General features: G+C 38.5%; 1 protein-coding gene across 3 annotated transcripts in view; it reads right to left on the bottom strand.

The window, feature by feature from the left end:
- SRPK2 (SRSF protein kinase 2) overlaps window positions 1-13,430 on the bottom strand; it is a 129,334-nt gene that overhangs the window by 33,257 nt on the left and 82,647 nt on the right. For all 3 annotated transcript variants that reach the window (XM_058021884.1, XM_058021881.1, XM_058021883.1), the window contains exons 3-6: window positions 7,459-7,610; window positions 1,504-1,612; window positions 856-943; window positions 504-591 (exon numbers count right to left, since the gene is read on the bottom strand). In XM_058021884.1, the coding sequence (XP_057877867.1) occupies window positions 504-591; window positions 856-943; window positions 1,504-1,612; window positions 7,459-7,610 (437 nt within the window). The remainder of the gene's footprint in view (window positions 1-503; window positions 592-855; window positions 944-1,503; window positions 1,613-7,458; window positions 7,611-13,430) is intronic.

The raw sequence follows: 13,430 nt of genomic DNA, 5'->3' as shown, positions 1-13,430 counted from the left end.
GTTTTTTTAAAGAAAGCTTTCAAAGACAAAGCTTTACAACAAGCTTGCCAAAAACAAGGTTAACACCTGGCCAAAAGATGATTACATGAACAAGAGAAGCATGTCCATGACCTCACACTTCTCACAAGAAAAAACAGCTTTTTCATGACACTGACAATTTCTCTTTACCAGACTAGAACAAAAAAAAATATTTCTTGGAAGCTTCAGTAATTACAAATGTTTTCACTAAACTCCATTTGTTAAGCAATCTATCTCTACTTCTACCAGACCATGAAAGGATATGTAAGATTCCTTTTTTAATTCTGCATTGTGTTTAGAAAAGCTAAGTTACTTTCACTCCATAGAGTGCCTTCCACACTGCACTTCTCTTGGCATCTACATACATTTTGGTGTTTATACTTTGTATATTTAAAGTAAGATTAACTAGAAAAAAAGCCAGCACTAAATGCTTACTTATTTCAGTAGAATATTTTAATGAGAATGCCATGTTCTCAAAAGGATACGAATTCCATTCATTCCAGAAATTTTGAAGTCATCAATGAGCTGTACAACCATATCCTTGTTGGGATCATTAGGGTCACTTTCACGAACCTAAACCAAGAAAGCAAACACTGACATTTTAGGAAAAAATCCACTGTAAAATACTGATTAGTTAGATTTCCACACAAACTTCAGTATTTTGGGGCATATGAGTTAATATGTTAAAACATATTAACTCATAATAAGCCAGATGTTTAGAGGACAATATGTAAAAAAAACCAAACCAAGAGTCTAAAAAAATTCTCTGTGCTTTTTTAAATTCCCTATTACAGTTATTATTATTATTGAATACTGTACTGCAATAGTAATACTCACACATTTGAGTAACTTTATTTCATCCAAGGCTGTCTCCGTATAATGCTGGGCACTTTTTACAACTTTCATTGCAACAAACCTTTTTCCCCTTGAAAAGAAGAGAAACATTTTCAACATGTACACTGAGCTAAAACAAACATACTTTAAAGGCTGGGAAATTTCAAATAGAATATTTCATAGTCTAATGCATTTGTACAGAAAATGCTGAAATTACACTAAACAACAACTTTTAACAACACTGTGTTAACAGTGTAATTATTGATATTTTACTCTCCTTGATGCTAATGTCTCTACAAGAGGAATCTGCTTATACATTTTATCATTTAATGAAGGTAATTACATTTTTTCATTGAAGATACAAAGGAAATAAAAATATAAGTCTATTCTGGCATGCTCAAGACAACACACAAATTCAATAAGCAAAGCTAATTTGTCAAAGAAAATAGAATTACATTTATTTCTGAGAGCTTTTATAAACTACACTGTTAATCAAGAGAAAAATAAGACTGTAGGCATATTTTTGCACAAAAAGATAGCAAACATTTACATAACTTTATCATGCACATAAAACAGAAGTAACTGCAAACAAAATAAAGAAATGTATTAAGAAAAACGTTTAAGTATGTGGAAAAAAAATAGTTTTCTTACTGCATATCCCAGCATAGCCAGACTGTAGAGAAGTGTCCCCATCCTAACTTTCTAATGACATGATACCGGCCATTGAAAAGGTCACCAATTTTCACTGGATGATAGCCTCCTTTCATGAAAAAACAAGTAGAAAAAAGAATATTTAGAAAATAAACAAGAATTTCCAGGTTTTCAAGTAATTTTCTTGTAGTATAAATTTTCCACTTCAAATTGTCCTGTACTATAAATAGGAAATATAAAGAAGACACTAATGGTAAAAATTCTGCCTTGCTTGGCCTGGAGGGAAAAAACTCATGTCCTGTAACTACTGTAGAGTTTATTCACCCTTCTCTCTTATGGCTTTTATTTATGGTAATATAACCATCTGTTCTCTATTTCCTCAGGCTTATCTTTCACTTCACAGACAGTAAAGAAAATATCTACATTATTTCTTTATCATATTTGAAGCCTCTCCAGTCAACATATTTTAGATGATTGCAGAATCTCAACAGAGATTGTTTTAATTCCCATTTGCTTTCGAGTAATAAAAGCAGCAATAAAATACTTCCTGAGAAAATGTTAAGAACAATGCAGACTTCACTGATGCTCTTCTACTTGGCTCCTGATCCACAGCAGCAATGCATTTTTCTGACATCTGAGGGTTTTACAGCGAGGAGGAAGAAGAGAAAGCAGGCAGCTCTGGGCTGTGTCTGAACTGCTTTTCCATTACTGAAGTCTGCAGTCCAAATTTAAACCACTACCCAGGTTCTCCACAGCCCCAAGAGGCAGAAAGGCCAACAGGACAGAGCAAGCTGGAACTCAGCTTTCTAGAGCTGTAATGAAGCCTTTTATTTCCTCTGTATTTTGGGAGACATTCTTACTCTTAGTTAAACACAGGGAAGACAATGAACACACAGGATTTTATTCAGACCTTAACACACCAACAATAACATCCATAATTTTGCCTAAATTGCAGACAAATAATAAAGCTGCACCATGCAACCCTCCAGGACACCAGCAGCAGACTCAGAGCAGCTTTCAAGGAACCACTTATTGATCTCTTTCTGGTCCTTCACAACGTCATGCCCAGCTGTAGCAGGATCCTCAGTTACTGACTAATCCATCTAGAATCAGGAAAACCACCAACTACTTTCTCCAAGTTTCTGGATCTGTTTTGAATCCCCTGAAAATCCTGTTAGAACTGGTTAAGACAACAATGTGAATTTATAACTTAATTCCATGAATTTAAAACAGAAACTTCTCTCTTATCTCCTTTTATCTGTGGGAACGGTGATGTCAAATCTGGATATGTTTTTGTTCTCTTTTTGCTAATAACATCTTCTGCCCTAACAGAAGTTCAACAGTTCTTTTATGAACTCTCCCATGCTGCCAGAGCAGAATAATAAATGTAACACAACTGTGCTGCAGAATTATAACTATTACATACTCAGGAGAAGGATAAAGCTTAAATGACACATTGTGTTAGATGCTGGTGTGCCTCACAAACTCTACAACACACAGAGCTTTGATAAATGTGTGCTGAGGTATAACTGCAGGCTTAGCAAACAGCAGACACAGCATCCCCAAAAGCTGACCCTTCCCCTGGGGCAGACCTCCCCAGCCCTCCCATCACTAGGAAGGAAATGCTCATGGAAGCTGCCAGGACAACTCACCCAGCCCAGCAAAATGATGCTTTCACTCCCACTGCTGAGGTGTGCCACCCTCAGTAAGGATGCCCACACTGGCTAGTGGGAATTCCTTATTTCCAAATCAAAACCCAAATCACTTTTGGAACACCTGACTGGATTTACCCTCCAGTAGAGAAGGGGGGATCTGGAGTTACTGAGAGTAAGGGTTGAATATTATACTACCCATCTGCAAACAGAAACAGCATCAGCCACAGATGAAGCCTGAGTCTACTGCAGCTTCACTATTACAGAAATTTTGCTGAATAAACACAAATACATGAATTGGTACTGATACAAAAATTGGAAACCAAACTAAATTTGATTTTGTCTATTTAAGCATCCTTCTAGTAACAGCTGATGGAGATATTTAACAATCTGGATAAATATAATCATTATTTAAGACAGCTATTGAGTGGTTTAATACAAACAAACAAAAATCTAATTACTTGGTAATTTTTTTCCCCACAAAATTCTATGCAGGATGATGAAGTCATAGATGCAACAGGAAAGTTAAGAGAACATACAGGAATTCTACCTTTCCATTACTGAAAAGGTATGCACTTGTGAAGTGAATCAAATCTGATGACCTGCAAAATTTGTATGAGATTTCCACACAGATACACCATCACAGATAAAAATATGTACCTAGGAATAGTTTAGGCAAACAAGAGCCTTTTAAGTCTGACTCTACACATAGCTTTTGGCATACTTGTACTTCAAAGGGTCAAAAATAATGAAAAACTTGTGATGGTTCCTTCCCATCAGACACAGAAAAGGAAACAGCACAGAGAGGAAATCAGACAAGGACACCAAAGTTAATAAACTGAGGCTTGGTAAGTTATTTTAGTAAGCTCTACATGTTGGTAGCATAACAATACTATATATGTAAAACCATGTTGTTTTTTTGATCCCTACACCAGTGTCACAACTAATTATAACAATGCACCAGCATAAGTGACAGATGCCAGCAGTGGGAGCATATATAGCATGTGAGTGTATATATTTCACAAGATACTTTCCACTGTCCTAAGTCAGAGCAGGAGCAGTTTTGGAAATAATCTGTTACCATTCCTGTACATGTTACTCTCTGATTATTCCTATCAGCACCATGTGCATTTACAGGTTGTGGACAACCAGGTAACAACTCACTTAAGTTATATATATATCAAAAACTGGTGCCATCCTATGATGAATGTAACCATTTAAATTCTCCATGATACCTGAAGTATTTCTAAGTATTAGTAACAAGAAAGCATCTATGTAAAATTAACAAGCTGATAAAAATTATGTGCTTTTGGGAAAACAATACTGGCATTTGAAACTATGCAATGTACAAGTGGCACTGCTGATAAATTAACACAAAATACCCACCCTGTTGTACTGCAGCACATACAGAAGAAAAAAAGTGTCTCTCACAGCTAGCTAGCTACATGCAGGCAAGAAGGAGGGTCAGAAAAATGAGGTCATTATTCCTGAATGTCTCCTGAATGTATTGGTAATTGTAGCTGGCTCGTTCTATGTTTGTATAGGGAATTATTCCCTTTGTGAACTGGATGAATGGGAGACATCTCCAGGGGGCAGAGAAGATGATCAGAGAAGCAAAAAATTCCAATTACATCCATGACACAACAGACTCTTGCAAAAAAAAAATCACCAAGTGTTTCAACGCTGTTCAGAGAAGAAAAAGTAGCTTTACAAAGTACCCCCCAAAAAACCATGCAGTTGGACGATTGATATTTCCATTCCTCAAATAAATCTTTGAAAAGCATTTCATGCAAATTCAGTAACACAAACAGAAGTAATGTCACAGACTCACACAGGCCCTGGAGGAAGCCCCCAGGGAACGGAAGTCAGTCTGCTTTTCACAGATGGCTGCTAGTCAGTCTCTTTCACATCAGGTGCTAATACAAACTGATCCAATTCCCTCATTAAAAAACACTACTATGACTATTTACTAATCACCATGTAATGTGGTCAAGATGCAAGTCCAGCACACAGTAACATACCCTTAAAAATAAAAGTAGTAACAAAAATACTCTACAGGAAGTACAGCTAACAGACCATATGCTGAATTCCTGAAAAAAATAATATTATACTCATTATCAAAATTCCCCTCCTATAAAAATTCAGACTGGGGCTGAGAAGAGATGAAGTATGCTCTGGGCCTCAGTCAAAAACCCTGGAAGCCTGCCATTTTGAAGACAAATTTAGGAATAAAGAGACACTCCAGTAGTAAATGGTAATTTCCAAATCTTTATCTTCCCCTCGCTACCCAAAACAGAAAAAGATACTCAAACTAATAACACATCTCTCCAAAAAATGGAAAACGCATCTAAAAGCCATTTGGGAGTTCTTTACCAAACAACTTAACTCATTCCCTATACAGAACATAAAATATATAAACAAATCCCTATGTGGTCATGGAATTCAGATTCTTATGGAGACCCTCCCTTCAGTTGCATGCCAGCAGACTGAAAGAAGGAAATGCAGTGCTCAGTCTTACAGGAAATTAGGGTCAGAAAATAAGCAAATCCTCTACTGAAAACAAAAGCACTGCTCTCATAGATGGAAACAAGTAATGATCATGACATCCAAATCAACCAAAGCCTGAACCATCCTTAATGTACTTTAAAAAATTCAAAGCCACAGGATCAGAAGAATTCAGAGGAACCTTTATGCATACAGAAGTTCCCTTTAATTTTTCAGGAAGCCTACAAGTATTGTTAGTGTAATGTATTTTATTTCAGAAGGATACAGACCTCACTACTGACCTGCTCTAGTAAAACAGGTAACTCACAAGCAGGCTCTCTACTTAGAATTTTTTTTTGTTTTGTGATCTAGCTTCTGCAGATGGTGACATTTTTGCAAAGGATACTGGAAAACAGACAACAATGAATTGTTTGAAACTAATGCAGCCCTTACTTCAGGAAAGAAAAAAGTCAGAGCTTTGAAATGCTTAATCTCAAGGAAATACAGATGTTTATGAGTACACAGATGTTTAAACAAACCCTTATTCACTGATGGAACACGTTAAAGACACCAAAAGAGTTATCTTACGCAACAAATGTGTTTTAACACAAATAAAAAAAAAACAAACCAAAATACTTGAGCATGGTTCAGCTACATGTTTTTTTCTTCCCTCCTGCAGACTTTGACATCTAGTTTGAGTTTACTGTTTGGCTTTCACTATTAGCATTTTTAAGCCACTTACACATTTGAAATATAATATATTAATAAAACTTCTTACACCAAAATGAAATAGTCACTTTCCATTGTTAAATATGTAAATACAAAACACTTTTCCAGGCTAGGAAGAGGAATCCTTGAAATGGCACATTTCCAGGCTTACACAGAAACTTCTGATTAAGAAGACATTATCACATTTGACACAGGAAGTGGGTTTTGGTATGAGGAATACAGAATACCAGATACAGTCAGTGTGCATAGAGTGCTTTTTGACTATTCAAAAATACTGATCTGAAGAGATAAAATTCTGATGTATGTATTCTTGAAATCTACTACAGGTAACCCAGAGTTGACACAACTTTTATTTATCATTTTTCATCTAAGTACAGTGTACACTCTACCCTAATGGGAACAGATTTACAACTTTAGCAGTGACATTAAAATTTAAGTATTGACACTGTTGTACCACACTCATGCTTTTATGCATTTAACCAAATTTAAAATCTGAATATAACCAATTCAAAAATTAAGGAAATTGAGTTAAAATGAAGATGTAGAGAGCCTCAGACAACGCTGAGAGCTGTGAAAGACACCATGTGGAAAAGAAGCATGTAACATCTTAGGCTAGTGCAAGTGAGAGAAGAAAGGAAAAATAAAGGATACAGTTTAAAAATAAATTTAGGAAATGCTCCTAAAAGCACCAAGGCATTTTGGAACATTTTGGAGTATGAGTTGCTTGTCTTGGTTTGGGTGTTTTTGTTTCTCTTACAACTCACATGAACCAAGGAAAGTTGGTTCTCTATTCTTATAAGTGGGACATCAGGAAGAATACAGGGATGCCACACTTGTGTATGTATTGAAAAATGCATAAACAAGCTATGGTTAAGTGAAAAAGTAATGCTGAAGACAATTATAGATTAGGAACAGCTCATCATTTCAGGTCGTGATGCATAATTGTTTCAGGACCTGAAATGATGAGCTGTTCCTAATTGTTGTACAAGTAAATTCCATAATTAAAGATCATGTCTTTAAAAATCCTTTAAGAACCAGAACCAGACTGGCGTGGCAGTGTTCAGCCTCAGCAGCAGTGACCTGCACTCACCTTTACAGTAATCTGCGGGATCCTCCTGCTCCTCATCGTCGGAGCCCAGAATCTCCTCCTCGGGCTCGGGCGGGGCGGGCTCCGGCAGGGGCGGCGGCGGGGGCGGCGGCGGAGGCGGCGGAGCTGAGGGAGCTTTCTGCTGAGGCTCGGGCCTGCAATGCACAGAGAGCACACTGAGCACAGGGCCGCGGCAATGGGGTACCCAGCCCTGCAAGGGTGATGAACAACCAGAGAGCACACTGAGCACAGGGCCACTGCACCGGGGTACCCAGCCCTGCAGGGGTGATTAACAACCACAGAGCACACTGAGCACAGGGCCACTGCACCGGGGTACCCAGCCCTCAGGGGCCATGGAAAACCAGAGCACACTGAGCACAGGGCCACCGAAATGGGGTACCCAGCCCTCAGGGGCCATGGAAAACCAGAGCACACTGAGCAAAGGGCCACCGCAATGGGGTACCCAGCCCTCAGGGGTGATGAACAACCAGAGAGCACATTGAGCACAGGGCCACCACAATGGGGTACCCAGCCCTCAGGGGCCATGGAAAACCAGAGAGCACATTGAGCACAGGGCCACTGCACCGGGTACCCAGCCCTGCAGGGGTGATGAACAACCAGAGAGCACACTGAGCACAGGGCCACTGCACCAGGGTACCCAGCCCTGCAGGGGTGATGAACAACCACAGAGCACACTGAGCACAGGGCCACCGCAATGGGGTACCCAGCCCTGCAGGGGTGATGAACAACCACAGAGCACACTGAGCACAGGGCCACTGCACCGGGGTACCCAGCCCTCAGGGGCCATGGAAAACCAGAGCACACTGAGCACAGAGCCACCGCACCGGGGTACCCAGCCCTGCAGGGGTGATGAACAACCAGAGAGCACACTGAGCACAGGGCCACCACAATGGGGTACCCAGCCCTCAGGGGCCATGGAAAACCAGAGCACACTGAGCACAGGGCCACCACAATGGGGTACCCAGCCCTCAGGGGCCATGGAAAACCAGAGCACACTGAGCACAGAGCCACCGCAATGGGGTACCCAGCCCTGCAGGGGTGATGAAAAACCAGTGAAGCATCTCACGTTCTCACTGTCACCTCTAACATCCCCTCTGGGACACCGGGGAGACGTGCACAGAGAGGAACCCGGCCAAACCAAGAGCAGCTCCCACGTGAAAGAGCTTGCAAAGACTCAAAGTACAGAATCAGAAACACACGAGCTTTTGAAATCCCTGACGAGTAAATGACGTATAGAAACAGATACAGAAGTATAGTATAATCAGTACAGAATCAGATACAGAAGCATAGTATAATCAGTATAGAATCAGATACAGAACAGCTTTTGAAATCCCTGACGTTAGACTCATCTTCTTGAGCACAACTGGGAAGAAATACCTTTGCAAAGAACATCAAGATATTCAAAAGCTCCTGCCTGCTAGCTGAAGGAGGAAAGATCTCATTAATACACAGCAAGAAACAATCTAGAAACACTGACCCAAGCCTTAATGCACTTCTCATCTGTAGCTCCTGCCAACACTGTGGAAAGCTGTATCAGTATACAAAATACTGAAACGTCTATTAGAAAGTAAGAGAAAAAAACTCATCTTCCTGGGTAGCCTATGATGCTCATATCAGGGCATATAATATGCTTTAATATGCACTAATTATTTTTTTTAAAACCAAAACAAAATCACCAAGGTCTGACACCACCAGGCAAGAGATGAGGTTGGTTTTGTCTTACAGCGCCTTTTTTTTTTTAAATAAACAACGAAAGTGAAATTTTATATCCTGTTCCAAAGAAAGCTGTACTTGGTTACTACAAATTACTCACATTTCAAAACTGGCTATTTTCCACAGACTTCAGTCCAGGCTTGAAGTGATATGGCCTCTGTCATATAATTAAGAAAGCCTTTCCCAAACAGGTTGATGCTGTTATTTTTTGTATTCATGCCTCTTGCAATAAAAAGTATACGCTTTCGAAATACATTTGCAAAATAATTTAAGCATTTGTGGCATCAAAAGCTGCTATAACTTACATTCACATCTACTTCAAATTAACCACATCTAAAAAACACCATACTAACAGTTTTTGTCCTTTGTGTAATAAAAAAAGATAAATCTGTAGTTGGCTGATATTTCAGCACCTAGAATTAAGATCCAAATACTTCCTTCATCATGAGTAAAAACTGTACTTATGTTTATCCCACTTCTAAGTCATCTTCCTCCTAATTCCTTTTCCTGTTAACACACTGCAATTGTTCAAGACAGACAGACAGAGAGACCCTTTGGCATCAAAGAGAACATGGCTGGTCAGAAACAAATGCCACTGGCAACACTCACCACCTGCACAGCAGCTGCTATTACGCCTTTGCTTAAAAGGACATCACTGCAAGCTGCACTGCATGCTAAACTCATCCGCCTGCTACCCCTTTCACATAATAAAATTCTTCAGTCAATAAATGGTCAGATTTTAAAAGGGGTATTTTGAACTAATTTATCAAGTATTTAAGTTATTGTGAGAAATCTAATGAAGTAAAAGAATTTACATCAGTTTTAACCACATGCAACTAGAAAAAAGAGGAACCCATTTGTAGGATAAAAAATAAAAATATTTGCAGGTGTTCCTACTTAAAATTATGTCGGTTGTTTGCCTCCCTCTTTTATTTTTGGCTCCCAAGAGATGTCTTTATCTGGTACACTGAGAGGAAACTGCAAATGGAAGGTTCAGCACATTCTCCGTCCAGCTAATCCTACTAACAAACCAGATTTCTGACCCTCCTGGTTTCATGGTGCCAGCAAGCTCCCAGTGACAGCTCCTACACCTGATCTGAAGCTTAAACCCAACAAACCATCACAAAAGGACCTACATTACAAACCCTGAAACTTCATCTGCTGGGCACAGGACCATTTTGGATACATAGATCAAGAACTAAGAACACCTAAAAATAAAAAAATACTGGTTGGACTTGATGGTCCTACAAGTCTTTTCCAGCCTAAATGATTGTACAGGCAAGAAGAAGGATGCACAGTGAAATAGCCTGTACTTCATCCATGTGTCTGAAAGCAGGGTGCCAGGAACACAGGCACATCCATCAGTGCCTGGACTCCTTATTTTGGATGGTACCATCATCCTACTTTGTTCTGACCACAAATATCCATATTACTATTTTGGTCACATGAAATGGTACAACTATAGAAAATGCAGGGTAGGGTAGGGAAATGCAGTGTGATGGTAAGTTCAAAAGTTCACTGAAATAGGTTAAGAAAACAGGGTTATTCTGAGTCCTTCTCAAGCTACTGTATTTGATTTTGGTTTGAAAGGGGTTATTTTTCCCGTCTTCTATCCCAGTTGATTTTTATATTCTGAAGTGTTTTCTTACTGTCCTTTGTGGACACCAGGAAGGAAGTAAAGATATTACTGTATTTCCTTTCAGAGTTATTTATGATTTTTATCTGCAAATAACAAAACACTGCTTTAAATCGAGGAAGATCTTGGGTTTATCCATTTAGCTTTGCTTGTATCTTCTGGAGCAATCAAATATTAGTACAGAAAGATGAGGAAAGGAAAGAAACATACTGAGTTACATCAGTATGACTGCTAATTCTGCATTTTGGCAATTTTTCCCTCTAGTTTAGAATTCTTAGCAAGAGATTCCTATAATTCTTTGGTTTTTTCACTTTAACTTTTCTAGGATATATGTAAAGATCAAGTCTTCAACACTTCACTTGATGGCTTAAATTCTGCCTACAGGTTGAGTAACTCATCCTGGCATCCCCAATGTAATTTCCTCTTCTGCCAACTCATAGTTTCACAGTGTTAGGAAGGGCATCAATGAGAGAACTTCAGTTTTGCTATTTCTGAATGGCCTTTTATTGAATTGCAAAGATAAGCTATGATGAATGCTTCAACAACATCTTCATTTGCAATTTAGGGCATGAATATACAGTTTATTCAGCTTAGATTTCATTTTTTCCAGTACAGTCTGCTAAATGTAAATTATTTTTTCTTTTGAGCAGACTTTAAAATATTGTTGACATTAAAAAATCCAACCATTTAGAAACATGTGAGTCACAAACACAATCTCCGTTTCCTTTTCAGAAATATAACTGTCAAATACTATTAGAACATAAAAAGCTGTTCAACAACCATTATTTCAAGTTATTAGTCTTTCTTATTCCTAAAATGCCATGTAATGATATGCATTAGGTAACACATGCATGCAGAGATAAATATTAAACTTGTTTTTCTTTCTTCTGAAGTAATCACTTGGTACTCTGTGGTCTACCACTATTAGACTGTTCATCACCACCCAAGCATAAACACTTAATTAACACAAGAAGACACACCATTTCTAGACTCTCAGTATTTTGTCAGCAGGTATGCAGAGAACTGACCATCTCCACTGGCTACAATGACAAACCTTATAATTATATTGAAAGAAACACTAAAAACAATTAGCAAACACTAGCCAGCATTTTTTTGTCTTTTAATTACTGCCTTTTCCATGGGCAAAAATAAATTTACAGCAAAGTCCAATCAAAACACAATTAAATCCTATTTTTAAACTGCTCTTAGAGGGAATACTTAGTAAAATACAGAAGAAAAGCTGAAATATTTCTCCTCCACAGTGAACTTGAAGCAAAATGCATCAAAACCCTGCATGGAATCTTACAAAAAATCGACTGCCCACTGTTATGAAACATAATATTTCTGACAATTTAATTTTACTGTTCTCCCTCATGGACATGTTGCTCCATGCTACCACTGGGTAACAGACAACAGTAAAAGCAATCTCCTTAACACTCAAACCTTAAAATGCTGAGAATATTATACTATTAGAAATCCAGAAAATTCCATTCTTTTTTTGCTGTTGTTTATGTTCTGGGGTCATTTGCTATTCTTCTGTTCTGGAAAAGGTAAAACAAGAGCAGTGAGAGTGACTAAAATCACAAAATGCCTTCCATATGGGAAGCATCTGAACATACCAGAACTCCCCAGCCAAGAAAACAAGACAGCAGAGTGCTACAAAATCTAGAGAGATACAGAGAAAGCAAATAGGAAATGGCTGTCCACTGCCTCATCCCATACAAATTGAGCCAAGTTGACAGAAAACTCAAAAAAAAAAAAAAAAAAGACTCATGCAATATGATGGTAAAAACTAAGGTGAACTTTTTTCCCTTAGGTATCATGGATATGAGAAGTTATTTAAGTCCAAACAGGGCTCAAAAAAACTCATGGAAGAAAAGGTGACTGATGGCAAACCCAGGACTGGCTGTGATTTGTGAAGCCCAGCAGGCTGGAATGTGGAACAGCGTGCAGCACACCAGGGCACAAGCCTGCACTCCTCTGCTGGCTCTGCTCCTGGCCAGGGGGAATGTCCTCCTGCAGCCACTCCCTCTTCACACATTCCCTTCTTTTCCTCAACTAATGAATGATTTCCATCACTAAAAACTAAAAGAGACTTCGGGCCTCTTTATCCGAAACCCTCAGAGACAAAAAAACTACGTTTTCATTATGAAGTAATGAATAAGAATGTCTTACATGTAACACTGTTATAGCAGACTACCTGAGGAAAACCTCCTGTTCCCATGAGGAACAGGCATACAAAAGCAAGAATTCCTCTCTAATTCCTCTCTATGAACACTCTGCACTCATAGTGACTACTTTAGGTAAACAAAGCTTTACCTTCAAAGTGGCTAAAACCTGCACCTGATTCTCCTACCTTTAGGAAAGCACCATTTCAGAAGGAAATCAGACTGTGTCAAATTAAAAAAAAAAAAAAAACTTGGGAAAAAGAAATTTATCAGATTAAGAACTACCTCAATCTGAGGGAAAAACAAAACTTCCTTTTAAGATTTTCAGATGAACACAACCAAAGACATTTTTCACTAACAGGAAATGTGAATAAAATTAGGTCAAATGACTTCTTCATAGATCAAATAAAATATGGAACAAACTAGATTCTAGTTTA

The sequence above is a fragment of the Melospiza georgiana genome, chromosome 4, assembly GCF_028018845.1.
Source record: "Melospiza georgiana isolate bMelGeo1 chromosome 4, bMelGeo1.pri, whole genome shotgun sequence".
Taxonomy (NCBI): Eukaryota; Metazoa; Chordata; class Aves; order Passeriformes; family Passerellidae; genus Melospiza; species Melospiza georgiana.
This window is presented reverse-complemented; position numbering and strand designations above follow the sequence as displayed.